The sequence below is a fragment of the Platalea leucorodia genome (assembly GCF_965183815.1).
Source record: "Platalea leucorodia genome assembly, chromosome: W".
NCBI classification, from domain to species: domain Eukaryota; kingdom Metazoa; phylum Chordata; class Aves; order Pelecaniformes; family Threskiornithidae; genus Platalea; species Platalea leucorodia.
In genome coordinates, this window is record NC_138859.1 from 15,188,132 (window position 1) to 15,210,508 (window position 22,377).

At 38.4% G+C, this 22,377-nt stretch overlaps 1 protein-coding gene across 1 annotated transcript in view; it reads left to right on the plus strand.

Moving 5' to 3' along the window:
• LOC309601802 (soluble lamin-associated protein of 75 kDa-like) overlaps window positions 1-17,777 on the plus strand; it is a gene marked incomplete at both ends in the record, with an annotated part of 33,199 nt that extends 15,422 nt beyond the window's left edge. The window contains 11 exons of the mRNA XM_082334933.1: window positions 129-228; window positions 2,387-2,472; window positions 3,872-4,043; window positions 7,768-7,947; window positions 9,414-9,542; window positions 9,757-9,869; window positions 12,565-12,619; window positions 12,961-13,099; window positions 15,317-15,482; window positions 16,258-16,455; window positions 17,223-17,777. Of these exons, the coding sequence (XP_082191059.1) occupies window positions 129-228; window positions 2,387-2,472; window positions 3,872-4,043; window positions 7,768-7,947; window positions 9,414-9,542; window positions 9,757-9,869; window positions 12,565-12,619; window positions 12,961-13,099; window positions 15,317-15,482; window positions 16,258-16,455; window positions 17,223-17,777 (1,893 nt within the window). The remainder of the gene's footprint in view (window positions 1-128; window positions 229-2,386; window positions 2,473-3,871; window positions 4,044-7,767; window positions 7,948-9,413; window positions 9,543-9,756; window positions 9,870-12,564; window positions 12,620-12,960; window positions 13,100-15,316; window positions 15,483-16,257; window positions 16,456-17,222) is intronic.
• Between the last annotated feature and the right edge of the window lie 4,600 nt (window positions 17,778-22,377).

Sequence of the window (22,377 nt, forward strand, 5' to 3'; positions counted from 1 at the left end):
TTTACAGTTAACTGTTAAGCGCTCGGTTTTCAACATTCGTCTTTCTTACCCTGCTAAACATTCTCTGTATATTTTACTAATATTGTATTAGCAAGAGTGTATTGAAGTATTGTACATTCTTGTTTCAGATTCCTATTAGCTTGTCAACTGTGGGCTTCGTTCCTCTTTATGGTGGAGAGCAGACACACAAAGTTCTTGCTTTGTTTGCACCAGAGGACTCGCTCACAGGTTTCATTTTAAGATTCTAATCTGTGTGTGTGTTGCTGTTTCTTTTTCTGTGACAAATACATGTAACCAGGCCCTTGCTCATTCCATGCTAGTGTAGCTCATAACTTTGCCACTTTTGCATTTGTTGTTCGCTGCCTTCTTGTTCTCATACTGCTCGTTGTGGATTCATATACACAAGTGATAAAACTTTGCTTGCTAATCAGAGTAGAACTGGACCTACTGATTTCAGAAAATATGTAACAAAATAACATGGTGCTCATCTGAATCCAAGTACAACATGTCTCTTGATCATTTTATGTACATCTCACCTCTCCAAAAGGAATTTATTGAGCATTTGTAGAATCTATTTATTTTCCCATGAATTTAGATGCTCTTTATTAGCAGTGATTGATCAGCATCAAGTGTAAATTTGTCTTTACCTTCAGGTCCTAATATAGCTCTGGCCAAGGTGACATCTCACTGGGTTTTTTGTTTTTTTGTTTTTTTTTTTTCCTCCCTTTCTCCCTTCCTTTCCAGTCCTTCATGTTTCCTTCTCTTTCCATATAATGCCGTGTATATGATTGCTAAGTTTGCCACAAATGCCCGTGGATCAAACTCTTCCTGATTGCTAATCACATGGCCATCAGCCTTTTTACATTCATCTGGCTCCCTAAAACTTGCACAGTTTCAATATCAATATTCATTAACAACCCAAAAATAAAATACATGTGTGAATGAGACTCTTCTTGGCAGGCCCAGTTTATAGTGGAAGGCGGTGTTAGAGCACAGTGACACAGTTCCTGTATGTCATGCTGCGCAAAATCTGCATTTGGTTTTATTGTTCTCAGTTTTCAAACGAGTTTTGGACCAGAGAGCATTTGTGGTGTGTTGACCTTGGCTGGCTGCGAGGTGCCCACCAAGCTGCTCTATCACTGCCCCTCCTCAGCTGGACAGGGGAGAGAAAATATAAAAGGCTCGTGGGTTGAGATAAGGACAGGGAGATCACTCAGCAATTATGGTCACGGGCAAAAACCAGACTCGACTTGGGGAAATTAATTTAATTTATTGCCAATAAAAATCAAAGTAGAGTAATGAGAAATAAAACCAAAACTCAAAACACCTTCTCCCCACCCCTCCCTTCTTCCCGGGCTCAACTTCACTCCCAATTTCTCTACCTCCTCCCCCTGAGTGGTGCAGAGGGGATAGGGAATGGGGGTTGCAGTCATTTCATCACACATTGTCTCTGCCACTCCTTCCTCCTCACACTCTTCCCCTGCTCCAGCGTGGGGTCCTGCCCACAGGAGACAGTTCTCCACAAACTTCTCCAACGTGGGTCCTTCCCATAAGCTGCAGTTCTTCACGAACTGCTCCAGCATGGATCCTTTCCATGGGGCGCAGTCCTTCAGGAACAGACTGCTCCAGCATGGGTCCCCCACGAGGTCACAAGTCCTGCCAGCAAACCTGCTCCAGAATGGGCTTCTCTCTCCACAGTGTCACAGGTCCTGCCAGGCACTTGCCTCCTTCGGGGCACATCCACCTGCTCCAGCATGGGGTCCTCCACGGGCTGCAGGTGGATATCTGCTCCACTGTTAACCTCCATGGGCTGCAGGGGGACAGCCTGCCTCACCATGGTCTTCACCACAGGCTGCAGGGGAATCTCTGCTCTGGCACCTGGAGCACCTCCTCCCCCTCCTTCTTCACTGACCTTGGTGTCTGCAGGGCTGTTTCTCTCACATGTTCTCCCTCCTCTCTTCTGGCTGCTGTTGTGCATTCCCCCCCCCCCCCCCCCTTCTTAAATATGTTATCACAGAGGCACTACCACTGTTGCTGATTGGCTCAGCTTTGGTCAGCAGTGGGTCTGTCTTGGAGCCAGCTGGCATTGGCTCTATTGGACATGGGGGAAACTTCTAGCAGCTTCTCACAGAAGCGACCCCTGTAGCTGCCCCCCCGCTACCAAAACCTTGCTGCACAAATCCAATACAGTGTTGCATATGGGGGGGTGGGGAGTGTATAGCACCACATATGTTGTGCTAAGGTAGTAAGAGCTGCATTAATATAGTGCCAACTAGAAGATGCTTAACTTGGTTACTGCAGCGTTATTTCTAATTGTTTAGCAGCTTTAATGAATATGTTTCTTTTTAGAATCACTAACTTCTTATTTCCCCTTGTTTCTTTCAAGCTGTAGCCCTGTATCTTGCTGACCAGTGGTGGTCAATTGATGACATTGTGAGAACATCTGTCTCTTCTAGAGAGGGGCTTCAGCAGGTAAACTGCTCCAACATTCACCTAGCAATTATTCTTATCCTTCAAGATAATGGCAAGTAATGGCAAATAGGTAGTGTGTGAGATGTTACGTGTTTTCATTTCATTCAGAAATGAGTTACCTGTCTCATTTCAAAAGCAAGGTCAATGGGAATAGAGGAAATAAGTACTAGGGGGAAGGGTTGTGAAGATATTGTCTAGAGAAAGAGGTACTCTTGTACAGTAGCATCATATGCAAGCTATTTAGATGTTAACGATGTTAAAAAGAGTTTTTTCCTTACTCTTTAGAATATAGTATGTCTGATTGTATTGAAACATCTTAGTAGAGTGGTGCATTCTATCACAGCAGTACCTATTGGTCTTATCAGGAGACTAGTAAGGTAAAAAAGTTGAAAGGAACCTGTTTGATAGAGGCAAATTGGAGCTGGTGGCCTGCAGTGGCGATACATGAGGTTTGGGAAAGTAAGTTGCCTGGTATCTGCTTTACTGCTCATCATTGAGCTGTGTTACCATTACTGACACCTATGTAGTATGGAGTTTTGGTTTCTTCCAAAACTGGAAACCTGTATTTTTCTGGGAGTGTAATTCATATCTGGGCACTCATCTTTGATTTTTGTATTTAAATTTACTCTAGAGAATTTGGCATGTAGCCTTGTTTTCTGTGTGCTTCATAATGGTAGGATGGTGAGTAAATCAGGAAAGCTGAATCTTTTACAGGTAGGGTAGCTGAGACTTTGGGCTTTGGGAAGGGAACATGGTTTCTCCATTCTTCCTTCACAGTGGGTAGGATAGTGGTGAACTTAAATTTCATATGTAAAAGGAACCCTGCAGAACGGAGAAAAGGATATTGAATTCCTTGTTTCATGCCACAGAAACTGTTGTAACTAGTTCTTCCACTGCATCATATCCTGTTGTCTTGCCACTCTATCATCAGTGATTGAGTGTGCCAAGTCCTGCTACCCTGTGAGGTTCATCATTTCTTCTTTGTAGGACTCCAGTTACCTGCTAGCCTGAGAAATCTGAGGCTGGCATACTGCTATTGTATGTGGTGAATGTTTCTTAAATCCAAAAATAGTTTTGAGTTAAAATCAAAACATTCCCCCCACTACCCCACCTCCCAGCACTTCTCTCAGCTTTTACCCATTGGATTGGGAGTGACATTGAAGTCGTGAAATATCCTCTGTCTGTGGTAGTGCTTTATACATAAACCTATTGCTATGGCTTCAAAGCATCTCCTAGGCCTCAAACAAACCCCAGAGTTTCATCCTGCTTTAGCACTTACAGCTTCTCTTGACTCCGTCTGCAGCTGTGTTAGTTGGTGACTTTGAAAAATAAGGTCTCTGATGTGTGAGTATCAGCTAAACTGACCACTCTTCTAAAATGTTTTTCTGTGTTTCCTTAGGTGAAGTCTGTTGGAGAGAGGGTGGTTCTTTATGTTCTGAATAGAATTATCTATCGGAAACAAGAAATAGAAAGAAATGAGGTCCCATTTCTCTGTCACGGTAGCAACGACTATGCTAAGATCATGTGGAAAAAAGGAGAGGCTATTGGGTTCTATTCTGTTAAACCTACAGGTAAAACACTTGTGTATTGTGGGATTTGAAGGAGGTAGAAGGGGGGAGATAGGAAGCTTATTTGAAGAATATTGTTTAGTAGACTTTACAAGCCTTGCAGGCCTAGTGAGTTGGTGTTTTCTTGAATTCATAAGAAGTCAGATTGCAGTTAAAATTTCTGGCTTAAATACTTATGTCCTTTAGTAATCTAAGAAAGTTTTTAGATTTCTTCATATTCTACAAAATAGATTTAAAATTGTAGAAATGAGGTATACCTGAAAACTTTTTTTTTTGTCTTCTCTTTATTTTTCTGTAGAACAATTGTTTACTGTTAGATTGGGTTATGCTTGGGTTTTGGTGGGTTTTGTTTTTCTTTTTTTTTTTTTGTTTGTTTGTTTTTTGGGTTTTTTTGACCTAGCTCCAGAATGCAGAGCTTTTGTTTATCTGAAATGATTGTAGAATCAGATGTCATTATCATTTAAACATTTTATAGCATTACAACATAGAAACTTTACTCACAGGCACAAGATTCAGCTATACTTGGTGGTAACAAAAAGAGATTCCCTTTCCTTCCATACGTGCATTCCCTCAGAGATTACAGTTTAGCTAGCAGGTTTATGTCATTAATGGTACAGATTTTCTGTTGTTTTTCTAAAACATTATACTTTCCTTTTAGTTATTTTGGACTTAATTGTGTTTTTCAATTTTTGCTGAATAAAATTTGGTATTTGAGTAGGCTGTTTAGCACGTTGGTAGAACTTTGTAGAATATCACCTTTTGGATCGAGAAGAAACAATCTGTCATTTTTGTTTTATCTCTAGAGGGGGTTAATGAATTCAGGATTAATGACAGTACTGGAGGCTCGCTGGAGACTTCCCCCATCTGACATACATATATGCCTTTGCAAACTGTTAAAAATACAGTAGTAAACTGTCTGGATCACTGACCTATTCTGGTCTAGCAATCAAGATAGGAAAGCAACCAGCTAATTTGTTTTGATAGTCTTTGTTATCTTTTTGTGGATTTTTTTTTTTTTTTTTAAAGAAATGATGCATTGCATAATTTGTATAATTCTCAGTATTATTTTTAAAGTAAAAAAATGCTGTAGCATGGTGGTCACGATCATAGAATCATTTAGGTTGGAAAAGACCTTTAAGATCATCAAGTCCAACCATTAACCTAGCACTGCCAAGTCCACCACTAAACCACGTCCCTAAGCACCACATCTACCCGTCTTTTAAATACTTCCAGGGATGGGGACTCAACCACTTCCCTGGGCAGCCTGTTCCAGTGCCCGACTACCCTTTCGGTGAAGAAATTTTTCCTAATATCCAATCTAAACCTCCCCTGGCGCAACTTGAAGCCATTTCCTCTTGTCCTATCACTTGTTACTTGGGCAAAGAGACTGACACCCACCTCCCTACAACCTCCTTTCAGGTAGTTGTAGAGAGCGATAAGGTCTCCCCTCAGCCTCCTCTTCTCCAGGCTAAACAACCCCAGCTCCCTCAGCCGCTCCTCATAAGACTTGTGCTCCAGACCCTTCACCAGCTTCGTTGCCCTTCTTTGGACATGCTCCAGCACCTCAATGTCCTTCTTGTAGTGAGGGGCCTAAAACTGAACACAGTACTCAAGGTGTGGCCTCACCAATGCCGAGTACAAGGGGACGATCACTTCCCTAGTCCTGCTGGCCACACTATTCCTGATACAAGCCAGGATGCCATTGGCCTTCTTGGCCACCTGGGCACACTGCTGGCTCATGTTCAGGCGGCTGTCGACCAACACCCCCAGGTCCTTTTCTGCCAGGCAGCTCTCCAGGCACTCCTCCCCCAGCCTGTAGCGTTGCGTGGGGTTGCTGTGACCCAAGTGCAGGACCCGGCACTTAGCCTTGTTGAATCTCATACAGTTGGCCTCATCCCATCAATCCAGCCTGTCCAGATCCCTCTGCAGGGCCTTCCTACCCTCCAGCAGATCAACACTCTCGCCCCAACTTGGTGTCATCTGCAAACTTACTGAGGGTGCACTCAATCCCCTTGTCCAGATCATTGATAAAGATATTAAACAGAACTGGCCCCAATACTGAACCCTGGGGAACACCACTTGTGACTGGCTCCCAGCTGGATTTGACTCCATTCACCACAACTCTTTGGGCCTGGCCATTCAGCCAGTTTTTTTTACCCAGCCAAGTGTATGCCTGTCCAAGCCATGAGCAGTCAGTTTCTCCAGGAGAATGCTGTGGGAAACAGTGTCAAAGGCTCTACTAAAGTCCAAGTAGACAACATCCACAGCCTTTTCCTCATCCACTAAGCGAGTCACCTGAAGGAGATCAGGTTAGTCAAGCAAGACCTGCCTTTCATAAACCCGTGCTGACTGGGCCTGATCCCCTGGTTGTCCTCTACGTGCCTTGTGATGGCACTCAGGATGATTTGCTCCATAACCTTCCCCGGCACCGAGGGCAAGTATTATTTGCATTGCAGTGTTTTTTGTTGTGGCCTTATAAAGCTGGAAATTAGAGTAGTGGTTCTATTTTTAGTCTAGAATGGGGACGCTTGTTTATGTGGCATCGAAGTTTTGCTATATTCATGCTCATTTGTTATAGTTTTCATTATGTTCTCCCATTTACTTGTCCTGAGTTAGCAAACACTGAAGGCAGTATCGATATTTCACCCATATTTGATTGTGTGATGTATTCTCCAAATGAGTAGCCCATGTGGAGGAAGACAGCTCTGGATACAGATGATTAGGAAGGAGTAGTGGAGTTTGACTGGTATCCCAAAGGTTACCCAAGTAATTTAATCTCTCTGCCCATAGTTTCCTTGCTTGAAAAATGAAGATAAGTATGTTCATTGGTCTCAAAAGTACAAGGTTGCGAAGACAAACTATGTTGTATAGATGACTGTATGCTCCTCTTTGGCCTCGTTAGAGGAAAGGGCTATTTTTAATTTTGGTTGGTTGGTTGGTTGGTTGGGTTTTTTTTTTTACATTATTCGCACTGACTGGCAAAATGAGGGTCTGAAAATGGATTGGATAGTTGACATGCTGTCTTAATGCCATTATATGGCATCACTTTGTCACCACTGAGTCCATAGCTACCCTTTGAATTCTCTGATGCTGAAGTACATATGTGTTGTGACAGTCTGTTTCATCTTCATTTAATTATGGATAATGTATTATTTATGGGAGAATTTCAATGTAAAGCATCCTAGGATTTTTTGTGGTTTAATTTAAAAAATTTGAATTATTGTTTCAGTCCTTAAGCAAGAGCTGAATTGTAGTCTTCATATTTGTCCCGAGGAGTTATATAATCTACATAAAAGTGCAAATCAAGAATTTTATTGTCTCCTTTTCCCTCCTCTCTTTTTCAGCTTCTTTTTTTAGTGTGGTTTTCCTATGGAATTGTACAGTGAGATTTCAAAGTGAGCCTTTCCTCTCTATCTCTGCTATTCTTTTCTGGTACTACCAGACTGCTTTAGCAGACTCCTCCTAACATATTAATCTATGATATATCTTGGCAACATTATGAAGCCTGCCCAAAGAGCCAATAAATGTCTGATAGTAATTATTTATTTTTAATGAATATTATAAATTATTTTTATAACTTTAATATAACTTTATATATTTATATGACTTATTATATAGTTTGATATAATTTTTATAAATTATGAAGGTCTTTATTTGAATATGCTAAAATCCATGCGGCAACATGTCAATGCTGATGTACTGATGGATTCCCCCCCTATTATTTCAGGAAGTATTTGTAGCTCTTCTCTTACTCAGAGTTATCAGCTGCCAGTGCTAGACACAATGTTTGTAAGAAAGAAACATCGTGGGAAAGACTTTGGGCTAATCATGTTGGAAGACTTCGTGGATTCCTTTACTGAAGACACTCTTGGCCTACGATACCCACTGTCATCCTTCATGTACATAGGCAAGCTCTTTGATTTATTCTTCTGATCTTCTTTGTGCTTTCTTTACATGTCCAAATGAGTGCTGTTGTTCAAGCTCCGTGTTTGTGGCTGCATCCTCACTTTTTGTATTAATTAAATGTCCTGCTCTTCAGTGAAGGTTAAAAATCCTGATTTGTTGAAGATGAAGTATTTCCTGATTAGATTTTAATCTTCTGTGTGAGGTTAGATTATTGGATCTCTGTTGGCTTTCTGCTACTGTGCAGTTTACCGCTATATTTCCCCCCCCCCCCAAGCCTCCAGAGTGGGCTGAGGTGTTTCTGTGTATGATCTCCTAATGTATATCTTCTTTGTAGCACCTTTTTCTTGCTCACTCCTAAGCCTCACAAGGTCATTTAATTCATGCTTTCTCAGAACTTCTCATCAAGTGGACATACTAGGCTATGTTTTAACTCAGGTATAAGAAAGCACAGTTCTAATGTACAAGGAAAACACTTATGGCTCTTCCATTAACAACCGAAGAAGGTTATGTCAGCTAGGAAATGACACACATTTTGGAAACTATGTTGCTTGGGACTGTTTTCAGGCAAGAAGCATTTCCTTTGTCCAGTTTCTCAAGGCCTACTCTTGGGCCATCTGTCAGGCTTCCTTCTATTAACACTTTCATCTGGCCTTCTTACTTAGGCACTGGAAATTTTCTGCTTTTCCAAGTACCACTGTCTGCTGTTGGATCTGTTTAGACCTGGTTTGTTAAGCTTCAACCAGCAAACCATCTTGAGCAGAATTTAATGACTAATCCATTTCCCTGGTCAAGGAATGATACGGCAGAGATCTCGTCCACTGAGATTATGCATCAGTAGTGAATCAGGTGAAAAATGGTAGTTTTCCTGGTAGCTACTACAGAATAATGTCAAAGCATTCCTCTCCACGTGGATGTTTAGTATGTGTATTGAGAGGAAAGAGGTAGAGGGACAGCAGTGAAGAAAACATTCCAAAAGTGAACAGTGAATGGATGATAAACCATGCAATGGCAACATGTTCATGTTCCCAAAGAGTGCTTTTCACAAGTGCCTATAATAACACGAGGTGACAAAAATCACTTGAGTACATCCTCTGTCTAAGAGCCCTTCCATCCTGGTTGGGTCTTGTGATTGGCAGGGACAGTGACCAGTGAAGTTGTAAAACTCCAAAGTGGGTGCTTAGAGAAGAAGAAAAAAAAAATCCCATCTATCTTTGTTTGCAGTTTAAGATAATAATGGAAAGCATTTGAACCTGAAGAAAGGCTTTATTGAGAAGGATGACTAGGTAGGGTAAAGCAATATTAAGTTTATTTCAGACTGGACTGTTTTGTTGAATAGTTCTTTTTGTGGTGGTTTATGTGTATGATGGAAGATTGCAAATGAATTTGATTTCAGATAAACTTTAAAAACTGAGGTACAGGCGAGTATATAGTATATATAGTAGTGTGTTTTTTCTTATGTTTGTTCAGCTTGTAAGCACTATTTTGAGAAGTACCCTGGGGATCATGACCTTTTGTGGGAAGTGGAGGGAGCAGGACATTGGTTCCAGAGAACACCTATTACCACTGTATTGCAAAGGGAAAAACTCAAAATTGCAGGTATGGATGCTTTGCTTTGTTTTCTGACAGTTTGTAAAAGTTGTACTGTAGAGTGTTTGTTCAACAGTGACTTCTGTGAACATTGCCCATGGAAACTAGCAGAAAGACTTTTATTTGTCCTGAGATCAGTGAGATCATATTTGAAATGGTTAATTGTTATATAAAGGTACTATAATTTTCCTTTTCCCTGTTTCCTCTTTTAAAATCTTAACAGCAGAGGTCTCTCAGAAAGAAAATACAAGTTTCCAAGCAGAGGATTATTTTCGACAGTCTGCAGCAGAATCTGAAGAAAGCGGACAAAAGACTGAGCTAGAAACACAGCTAAGTGTAGGTACACAAACTATTTTCCATATATTAAAAAGGCTTGAGAACGTTTAAAAGTTTTCTATAATCATATAACATATCTTGTCTTATTCTTCTGACTTGAATTACCTGTTCTTTATATTCAGTAAATATTTTTAATTTCTACAAAAGAATACATTTCTGAAATTAAAAAGTGTAGGTTTTCAGCAGATTAGTATGTTTGATCAACTCTATTATGCTTGCTTGATATTTCTATTTCAAGTTCTCAAAGAACAGTCCTGGGTTATGCAGAGAGCTTGTACTTTTTGTATCTATCTCTTCACTTTGTCTAAGTAGCAGCCAGTCTGACAGAACCCATGGTTATATCAGAGGTATCACCAAAAAGTGATATCTCTTTTTTTTGATTGGTTTGTTACTAAAAAAAACATAAAATATAAGAAATGCTTTTTGTCCATCTCATTATAATTGAATTGGCTCAAGTCTGCACTATATATAAAAGACAAATGCTTTTGTTACTTTTTGGGTGGATGTTATGCTTCCCACTGATGTAACACTGATGACTAAGCTGGGGTTAAAAATACACTTGGGGGGGGGGGGGGGAGGGGGGAGTCCCATGAATTTAGAGGGTCTGTCATACCTGTCAGGGTCTAGTAATTTGAGCTATTTGCTAGCAGCTTAGAGAAGGAGAGTATTTCAACTGGCTCTGAGATTAAACTGTCTAGAAAGGCTGTTGAACAGTAGAGTCATCGTAAGAGTGGAGAGAATGAGGAAAAGTGTTTATAGAAGTACACATTCACATCACAGTTTAATACAATGGAAAGTGTTTAGTTTGCATTCAGAGTTATACATTGACTGTATAGGAGGACTTAAGCTTTCTTTGTATGTATTTGAAATCTCAACCAGATTTCAGCTACATATGGATATGTGGTCATGAATATATTTGTGTCTTAGAATATTATGAAGCTGTTCCTCTATCTTATTTGTGTTCTGAGGCCACACAGAATGTGCTTGAGAAAAAACTTGTAGCTCCAAATACAGTGAGGATGGATTTGTGTGCTTCAAGACTGTCTGTAGTATTGACATGACCATACTCTCATAGAAGTCAATGCTTTAATTAAAAATAGGAAATAATGGTTGAATCGGTACTCTCAGCTCTTCGTATCTAAACTTTAGATTTGAAATGTAAATCAAATGTCCCTTTTCCCAGTTGAGAAAATTAGCATTTCCCAAAGCAAAACTGACAGCAAAGTAGTGATGTTTTTAGTCTCTAAATGATCAGAAGCAACAACTCTTAGTTATCTTTAATTTGTAAAGTGTCTTGAGCATCATCACTGAGTTCTAGATTCAGATTCCAATAATAATATCAGCAAAACGATCTCAAAAATGCATGTTGTGGTTGTAGAGCTACATGGATATACTTGGAGAAAATAGCAGAGGGATATTAGTAGTTCTTACGATTTTTGTGGCTGTTAAGAACTCAAGCCCTGTCTCTTGCCTTCTTCCAGAAAAGGAAGATGATAGACACCAAAGTGCTCCAACTCCTCATAGCTTGGTAGAATTGCTGGCAGCTCTCTTCTTGGCACCTGCACTATCTGTAACGAGTTCTGCAACACTTTTTGAAAATTGTTGGACCACTAAACAAAATAAAATACCTCACCTTCCCCCAGACCAGAAAAAAACATTCCCCAAATTACATTTTCACCTTTCACTTAGTGCTCCCTATTTTTGTGTGTTTTGATGCTAGAATGATTTATCATTAGCCTACAAATTCTTATGTATTTAAAGCTTACTTGAAACTATTTCAGGCACCAGACTGTAGATATGGCCACTTGTTTCTGGCCTTCTTGGGTAGTACTGGAAGGGAGGCTGAAAAGGTGGCAGAACACCTGGATGCTGGTTATTGCCAGTTCTAGATTACTTACAGCAGCTAAGAAAGAGCAATGTGCATACTTTTATTTTAATGTGTATAGCTTGCACCCACTTCAGAGTATCAAGTGCTTGACCACTGAGTCCTCAGCTAACTTGCAGAAAAAATGGAAATATGGGGTGGTGGGGAAGAAAAAGAGGCAAAAGAGCTCTAGGGAGCTCTGACATAAGCAGCCTCTTGTGCTGACTGTGCATGTAACCTGCATTACTGCTGAATCACTAAGTTCTGTTTTGTTTTTTTTTTTTCTTGTCTGATTTTTTTTTCTTTTAATATAACCCATGGGCTGCCATATTTTATTGTGTGCCACAATAAAAATAAGACTACAAAATAGAATACAAGTATAATAATAAAACTGTCCTGATAAATTTTGTCAACTACTGTAGTACAGTCCCTTAGGTTTATTCAAAAAGGAAAAAAAAAAAAAAAAAAAGACTTCTAGCATTTAATTCTGTGGACACCTGTTATAAACTGAATGGTTAGGGGAAAACTTGGTAGTGTCATTTATAATGTCAGGTTACTTTCAAGTCTTATCTTCTATGTTGAGGCCAGAATTAAAATGCAGAAAAAAATATTCATGCTTGTAGTAAAGATGATAAAAAATATTTTATCTGTTGAGAGATAAGATACATACATATAAGTGTCTTAAATTAAGAATGGTTATAGCTGCTCTTCCATAGGATCGTTACTATGAAATAATGCTTTAGAAAGATGCAACCACAGGTAGGGAGATGAAGGTATTTCAATCAATTCAGAAGTTTTTGGAATAACGTTAGCCTTGCTTTTGCTTCACAGGCTGACTCTCAAAAAGGTAAAGAATCAATAGATGTCCATGCAAGCACATCTGAAGGTAAAAATAACCTTGATATTATCAGTATTGTGATTGCTGTGGATTAGTAGACTAGCAGGCTCTTTTACTGCTTTCAAGCTTAGCGTATTCATCTGCAAAGTGTATAAAAAAACATGCCTTCCTCTAAGGTGTTGAGGCTCAACTCATAAACATTTTGAGGTTTTTGGATAAAATTGTTATGAGTCTTGGTAAAGAGACTATGCATGTATATTCAGAAAATAAGTACCACAGTGAAATGTTTTACTTGCACTCAGTCGCTTTAATGAAACTTAGGGGGGAAATATGTGCAGATCTTACAGACTGCATTTGTTCACTTGCATTTACTTTGTTTTATACCTAAGACCCTGACATAACTCCCGTTTCCATTCGGATACGAAGCAGTCATTTAAAACGTCCCAGGATAGGAAAAAATAGCCAGGAATCTGAACCTGAAACTTCCAAAGGAAATGAGGAAAATGTTCTTCATGTGTCAGAAAGCAGGTAAAGGAGCCCATATTTCATTGATTATTTCTTATTTTGTTGCTTGGGCAGTCACAAACTGCAGCAGTGTCTTTCAGTGTGCTAATTGGTATTTATTCTCCTTTTTTCCTACTCTGTTCAAGTGCTTGATTTTAAAATTACTGAAAATAAAGCCTGGTGTGAGAAAGGAAATTGAGACATCACCTGAAGAGTGATTGCACCAAAATGTCTGGTGTCTCTGAAAGCTCAGTAGATATTGGAAATAACAATAAGAAAATGGTGAGGACTGAGGGTGTATGTACAAGGGGATGTGTTCTGTTATAACTGAGTCTGCATTAAGGTAAAGCGATCTGTATTCATACAGCATAGTTTCTTGCAATAATATAACTGGACGTGTATCCACAAATACTATGTGTGATCTTTGGAGAGAGGTCCCTTCCTGACTTGTTATGGTGGCATATTGCAGTAAAATAAAGCCTGACTGTTTAGTTTGGGAGCTGGTTACTGCTTGTCACTTAATAACAAAAGAGTTACAGGGAGCCACCTGTCTTAAAAGTAAAACCCTTTGTTTAGACAAATTCTGATTTAAAACCATCATATCCAAACTTACATCCTTAAAAAAAACAGTCATCTCCAGTTTAAAGAATGTTATCCTGTGTAATAACTGTCAAGTGGGGATGTGAAAAATTGTACCACTTGTGTTCTATAACAGTTCATACAAGACAGGGCCTGAAGTACTAATTTGCACTGGCTTCCATCCAGAAAGCAGAGCTGTGCCTATTTAAAATAAATAAATACCTCCTTCCCCCCCCCTTCCTGTGTATGGGTATATGTACACTCATAGAAACACACTGCTTCTCTTCCTCTGTGTCTCATTCTCTTAAACAAACAAACAAATAAACCCAAAATAACCCTTACCCACAACAAACTAACAAAAAAACACAAACCTTCTTTTTGGGAACTGAAGATGACATTATTTTCTAGGAAATCCCTCAAACTTGTTCCATTAGCTTTCTTTAAACAGATAAAATTAGTTTTTGGTGTGGGGTTTTTTTTCCCTGTGAGGCTGAGTTAGTTCTTCAGCTAGCTACAGTCTAATTTTTGCATTTAAATCACTCTGTGGAACTACAGAGATACAGCACTGTTGTTGTCCTGCACTGTCAGTGTGCTGCCCTAAGCTGGTTCAGAACAGGCCAAATGGCATGGTTTGACTCTGCCACAGGTTGAGAAATACTTTGCTGTTACTACTAATTGGCTAGTTGGTATGTGAGAGGATTAGCCTGTTCCTGAACATCAGTATTTTGGGCCTTGCAAGGTAGAGTCAACAAGGTGCCACTACTCCTCTGAACAAGATGTGTAACATGGTGCTCATGAGCAGAGCTACAGTGAAACCTGATGGCAACAGGGCAGGATATCAGCTTGGTTCTTCCCTTCCATGCACATCAGCAAATGCAGCAGGGGGTCTTCTGTTAGGGACTTTCTCCTCTGGAATGCCTTCATCTCAAGACTGGCACCTGGGATAAAACCCTCCAATACTGCCTTTATTATGAGATTGTGAAGCAGCCTCCTGCAAATCTATTGTGTGTACTTTTTTCTTTGCTTGTATATACTTCCAGTACATCTAAGTTTTATCATCTCAAAATGAGAACTGAATGTTTGAGATGGTGTTACTACCTATCAGGTGCATCAGAGCTTCATCTTTAGCTTTTTGCTAATTTAATCTCTAGCTGATTGAATCTTCTTCAGCCTTGATGTGTTTATCACCTTGAATTTTTTTCCAGGCATGCTTTTTGTAATATATGTATATTCAATGATTATACAAGCATATTTGCTTATATAGCTCCATAATTTTAAATTGTTTCTTCAGTGAGGCTGGGAGAAGTTGCTTCCTTTCTCACCCTTTTGTGGCTTCCAAAGATGTAATTGATTACTGCTTTCTAAATTTAAAATAACAAACTTAAACATAATTCTGACTCTTATTCACATAAAATGGAAGTGGGATAGATGTTTTCATTTTATAATTGTCACAGCAATTTTGTTTAGTTAATGTATTTTTCCTAATTAGGATTTAGCTGAGTTTAGATGTATTTAGTTTTCTGGATTCATATTTCCTATGGCAAGTATGTGATATAGCAGTTTAAAATTGGTCATGAAAGAATTTCCCTGCTGCTGAGATCACCAAAATTATGTATTAATCTAAAAAAGACTTTAAAGGATATATCTTAATACCTCCTGCAGGCTAGAACTTCCTGCCCACACATTTGAAAGCTCTGAAGACTTAGTAGAAGAACCTGAGGAGAATGCTGTTGAGAATGATGAGGAAATGATTGTTGAAAATGAGGACCGATCTGTATCAGAAATGGAGTTACATGCATCACCCCCTGAGAAACGGAGTGAGAAGGAGGTGAGCTGGATGTGATAGCAATAGCAGATAAGAAGTTTGGAATACAACTACAGTTTGTTAAGTATGGTCCTTGCTGCCTTGATCCATGTGACTATCAACTCTTTGCTTTTTGTACTGATGCTTTGTCGAGAAGTATATCTATATACTAGCTAAAGCTAGTATAGAATTGGTATCAGGGAATATTCCTTTAGGGTCAAGATCTGATCCAGTATCTCTAATTTAAAAAACAAAATAAAAAAAAAAATCTTTGAAGAAGCTAATAGCTGGTATGTTTCAGTGACTACTGTTGATTCTTTATTTCTCCCCTTAAAGCTTGCCTGCTTTGATTTTTAAATCCAACTTTTATCTACAAATACTTGTTACCAGTTTGAATTAAAATCTGGGAGTACCCTCTGTGCCTAGCGATACCTCCAGCGTTTTAGGTTCTTGCTGATTGTTGAGAAAGTGGATCTTACACTATGTTGAGTTCGTTAACATATGGTTTCAAGGAAGGACTGCAGCACGTATGCTTGCGAGATGCATAAAAACTACTCTGCTTGGCTCCTAACAGTGTAAGCCATAGTCAGAAACTTAGTGCAGGTGACAACACCAAGCTAATATGCTGGTTAAGTAGCTGGATAGCTACTCTATGCTAAGCTATACCTTAGTAATTTCTAGGTACCTGAGCTAGCTGCTTCTCAGAATAAGCTGCAAATTTAGATCACAGATACACCCACTAGTGTTTGGGAATAATAGTTGGGTATAATCTTGACTTAAAAATGTGATTTTTTTTTAGGAAACTCCATCTGAACCTCTTAACGGTGAGGTAACAGAAGAAATTGGTAAAATTATGGCTGAAGAGGAAACGGCAAATGAAGTTCTAGGTAGTGAATCAAAATTGCAGTCTGAGAGTCAAGGAGAAGAACCCTTAACGCTGTTTGTTCCATTAATCCTTGAGTCTCCAGCAAAACCTTCGGAAGATGCTGTATCAGAGGTGAGAGAATTGAAACAAAATGTTAAGTCGTCTTTCCTTCAGAGTGTACATACCTTGCTGTTTTTACTTTTGTTAAGTAACAGATAGAAAGTAGCCCCTACCATCATACTAAATTCTTGGGAGAAGCAATTATTAGGCCAGATGATGTAAATCCATAAACAGAATATACTAATGTTTCTGTTTTAATATGCAGAAGTGGGACATATAAGTATGTGATACCGAAAAGAAAGATATGTTGCTCCAGTTTGCCTTGGCAGTAATGAAACAGCTATTTCTCACTAAAAATATTAGTTGGATATGAGTGAAAAGCCACGTCCTTACTTTGTCTAGTAATTCTGCACTGGTGAAGTGTACAAGCAATTAATTAATGGTAAAATACCCTTCTAGAACACAGATTTTACTGGTTTTTGTTTATAGTGCAAAAGCAGATTGCTATATGGTAGCAAAATGATAATTATATCTGTCTAAAATAAAACACCTTTATTTTTTTCCCCGGGATTAATTTCAGAATCTTTACTGTACCTGAATAATCCATTGAATAATTTGAATTTGAAAATAGGAGAGCAACTCTGGATATCAAATGCAGTTCACAAAATAGTCTTGTGCAAAAAGGAGGAGAGGACTGGTTTGTTGACTGTGCATGTAGTCATGCTGAATGCCAAAATAGACTCTGAGGTTGCTAGCTAGGGGCAATAGTTGTTCAGCCTCTTGTATCTTCAATTAATTGTCCCTTTGATTGTTTTGGCACCCTTCCCCTCCCCCTGCAGGTTTTAAATGCAAATGATTCAGAAGTGCTGACTGAAGAAAGCACGTCAGTAGAGGAGGAGGGCACTGAAGAACACCACCAAGAATCTGAAAAGAAGTTGTCATCCACTGAAAATGCAGCTGCTTCAGCACGGAAGGAAGAACCCTCTGACAGTGGCCTGCCCAACTCTATGGTAATTCAAGCAGCAGAAGAATCTGTTTCTGAAAATGTATTGCCCAAAACAGCTTCCTCAGTGGAAGATCAAAATGAGGAAGCAGGGCATGACTCACAGAAAGCCCCTGTTGCTTTGAGTCGGAGCTCTTTGATAGTGGTTGAACTCGAGGGTGTTTCTTTTCAGCAGCCTTCTGGACAGGAAGTACAGAAGAACCAGTTGGAAGAACACTCAGAAGAGTCTGCTGAGCAGATGGATCAGTACACACAGACAGTGGCAGAGCGGGCTGTTGACAGCAGCTCTGAGGAAGCAGAAATTGAGGTACCCATTGTAGATAGGAGAAACTTGCGAAGAAAGGCCAAAGGTTACAAAGGTCCACCCAAGAAAAAAGGAAAGCTGGCTTAAAAATGAAACATTGATTGTTAATTCATCTATTTGTATGGAAGTTATTATTTTGTGTAAAACACTAGGGTAACTAAACTAAACCATGTGGGACATGGGGCACACATTTAAAATACTGGGTTGGACTTCCTTTTGGGATTCATCACCTTTCTTCAAGTTTTCTTGAATTTTTAACCACTAAACATTGAGCTTCATCAGAGTATGAAAGTAAACAGCCAGTCTCCTCCTTTTATAAAGGATACATGCTGAATAAATACAGTTGTGCTAGCAAAGGGAACAGTTTGTATATTTGAGGTGACAGTCTTGGAAGAACAATGAAGTGTGAAATCCTGGAGCTACTAAGATCCCTTAAATTACCATAGACTTCCACGAGGCCAGACATCACTCTAGCATTTGTTTAATAACCTTATGTTCTCTACTGTGGGGAGAAGCGGAACAAGAAAAATCCTTCCTTGCTTCTTGTTCCTTCCCCATAGGCTTTCTCAGATGAGATTAAAAGAATGTAAGATTCTGTAATTCTAGGTCTCAAAATATATAAGAAGGTATAACTCAGTAGATCAAAACAACATAAGCAGCATCTGTCTTTCATGAGAATCGGACTGGAGAGAATTGATTCCCAACTACTATTTGCTAATCACTTGAAACAGCTGAGTCAGCAGAAACACCATCAATGCAGTATCTACCATAGCATACTCTGATAATTAAGTTCTTTATGTGAAGATTAAGAGATGTCTACACAGTACTGTAGCTTCCAAAGCAAACGTCTCGCTAAGCATAACTTTTCCCAGAATGCATGGAATGTAGACTCCAGTACATGTATGGAATTGTTTGAACTGCCTTCCTAACTACTTGCATGTGTTGCGTGGATACTTGATTACTTGTTACATTACAGGAAAAGGATAATGACAACTTTTGATCTAGTTTTGGTCTGAATGGAAGTGGTGCTTTGTGTTTTCCAAATACTCAGCTGGTGCTGTGGGGTAACTATTAAAATGTTGTATCTGCCAGGTGTATGACTCCTGGGAGCTCTGGCCTTTCAGGTGGTTGAGACATTCATTAGTGTGAATATTAGTGGGTGTTTCAGCAAATACTTGTTTGCCAAACTTCTATGCCTTTAGGAGTTAGCAGGTGATTGCTGCAAATACTTGAGATTCCCACTTTCTTTTTCTAACTTGGATGTAATTCCTGGGATAGTAGCTTCCCAGTTCATAGCTTTTCTTAAAAGCAGCAACCAAACTGCTGTATGCAAACAGAAATAAACAGGCTCTTCATGCATGTTTCCCTTCAGAGGTTCTCCTGGCAAACCATATATTGTATGTATGACAAAATTAACTTAAAGAAGTTACTCCTTAGTTTTCTATGTGTTTCTTTTCAATAAATGAAGCTCCTCTCATAATGAGTTAAAAACTCAGGAATAAGAACGAACAATGGTTCTAAGAACAGAAAATCACACGACTGTTTGTCCTGCTATATATCTTTTCTAAGATGGATGAACTAGTCTCCTACAGTGTCTCAAAAATAAAGGTATCTAGAAATTGCTGTTCAGGACTTCTGAGTACAAGTTTCACTTGAATAGTTGCAATGCTGTCTTAATTTTTATCCCTCTATGAAGCTAATGTAAGAATCTGGTTTTGGATTTTATGCTTATACAGTTTAACTGTATTTATAAGATATTTTAACTGTATAAGATATATTCTTACTATTTATTTCAGCTGATAAAGTACCATGCTCCTTTTTAATCTGTTAAGAGAAGCTTATGGAAAAAAGGCAGTTTTTAAGAAACATGTATTACCTAAACTTTAGATTTAGGGTGCATGGGATTAACTAGTTAAATCTGGGTTTCTTGCACCATTGCACATAGCTGTAACTTCCTATCAATGTACATACAGGTACTATTTATGAACCCTGTGACTGATAAATGTTCACTATCTTTCATGATTGTAAACATATTCAAGTGAACTGTAAGCATTTCTAAAACTAATCAACCATTGTCTATGAAGCACATGAGACAACCTCTCGTCTTCTGTATGGCTTCTCTTTTAGTGCTAAGATTTATTGTGTTAAAAAAAAAAGTGGCTAGAAAACACATCTATTGCATTGCTAAGAATTTGGGATTTGTGAGGTCTGATGGCTTAAAGGGTGGTTGTATGCAATGTATTGTGACTCATCTATTTGTTAGAGCAAGCTTTACTAAACATTAATCTGCTGAATACTTCAATTGAAAAAATGGAATCCACTTTCAATAAGTTAAGGATTCTTTTGTTTATGAAAAGTGAGTCCCAGTTATTTCAATTACTTCCAGGTGGATTTTTGATACATATGTTTATCACTTGTATTCCCTGTGAGGTTGGAAAACAGTGTTTGTGAGAAGGTAATTTCACTCATCTGGCTTTTACTTTTCATGGCTAAGTTGGAACTGATTTCAATTAGTATCAACATTTGTATGTTGAATGCATAAGTATTACAACAGGATTATTAGATTAGGTCAATCTTGGTTTCTGCTGAGAACAATCAGATTTCTGATCTAATTTCAGTGAGGCAGTTTTAAATACTGAACTTAAGAGTACACTTAAAAATATGAATTTGAGTAGATACCTCTGTAAATCTGGGGTACCTGAGATAGTACCTGATGGCCAGATTGTTATGTACAGAATGTGGGCAGTCAGGGTGCGATTAGCAATTCTAATAACCAGTACAGTCTTGAAAACTGGATGTAGTTCTAATTGTGATCGCAGCAGTACTTTGAACTAAAGGGCACAGTTTATTTCTGTAACAACTTCTTTGGCATCAGTCACCTTGCAGTAAATATGGAGTAGCAAAATAAAAATACTGACTTTAAATAATAGTTTTTATTGCTGTACTGATTGTCCCATTGGAACAGTAGTTTAATAGTCTATACCTTCTGTTACATTAATGCAAGGGAACATATCTGACAGCTGTATTGACTGAAGTGTTTTACCTTGGGAAAACTGGCATTTTTTTAGGCTTGGATGATTTTTTTGTGTGTCTGTTAACTGTCTGTCTTGTTACTATTGAACTCTTAAAGAATTTTTAAGATCTTATCTCACCAGCAACCAATGATTAAAACATTGACTTTATACAAGTTTGTACCAAATGCTATTACAACATGCTGTGGAACTACATGTGTACAGTGAAAGCAAGCAGTATTATTTTTGAGCTTTATTTAGTCTAGGAATAGAGTTTAAAGAACATTAATTTGTGACTTCAGCCTTGGACTTAAACAGTAAATGGTTTTGTATTTGAATCCAACATTTGTTCAAACGTCTCTCTTGTACTGCTTGTTAACTTTTAACAGGATTTGCTTTGCTTCTCCCACATTCTCTTTTGGTCTCTTTTCATTTCACGCAGAATTCTTGTTTGCTGTTCTCATTTTTCATAGCCCTTTACATGAAAATGTATGCATGTCTTTTATTTCAAAAGTGCTTTTAACTTATTTTAAATGATGTCTGATCTTGGTTTGTTGCTTTTTTTTTTTTTTAAATACTATTTCATTTGTAGATATCAGTAATCAAATTGATCATTTACAATGTCATCAACACTAAGTTAAACATAGCAATAAATAAGCCTAAGTTTCAGCTTCTCTGCCCTGTGATTGTTCTAAAATTTTATTTCCAAGATTCTAAATTTATTTTCATAAATGTGGTTAGATATTTTCTAAACTAGTGATACCCTGTTTATAAATCTTATGAAAGATGTGTTGCTATTCTAGAGTACTGTACTTAAGTCTTGTTGCAGTGTTTTTTAGTTTTTTTCCTTTTTTTTTTAGTATTGTCTTGACTGCTTTTGAAATGTTTTGAAGTAGTAATTAAACTTTTATTTGTGATTTTTTTTTTTCTTGTTTTTTAGTATTTGAGTCCTTTCTGCTATCCAGGAGGCATGTTTTAAAGTGGTTCAGTTCACTAGAACTAGCATCATCTCACAATCTGTCTGCTACCAAGGAGCTTTAAAAGCTCAAAGATTATGAATTGAAAAATCTTTTGCCTATTAAAATGATTTCCTGTACTTAATTAGCTTATGCATCAGACTTTTTTAAAAAAGCTGTAGAATAGACTGTTCTGAATGTTACAATATGTATTCTGCTGTTTACATCATCTGGTGTAGTTGGTATTAATAACTGCTAAGTTTATGATGTAGTTTGTTATAGACAAGCCAACTAGAAATTCTGTAACATACTCCCTATAGTGTGGTACATTAAAATGTCTTAAGTGCAACAGTTTTTATTCAGCCAACAAGTCATGTATTTTATAACACAAAATGTAGTAATATGTTCTTAAGACAGCTGTACTTTACGGGGGGGGGGGGGGGGGGGCACTTAAACGGAGGCTTATATCTGTTTTGACAAAATGCCCTCTCTCCAAGCAAATTACTTATTGACTTGGCTACTGATCCTCTCTCAGTTTCAAATCACTTATCACTACACAAATAAGTAAAAATCGTAGTAAGTTACCAAGTCTAGACTAGGGCAATGTGTTGAACTAACAAAATAGCCTGTAAGAGGAGAAAACTTGGGTATCGTTAAAGTACTGCCTCTATCAGATAATGTAAGGGAAGTTACAAAGCTGGTACAAAAGCAGCTGGCTTG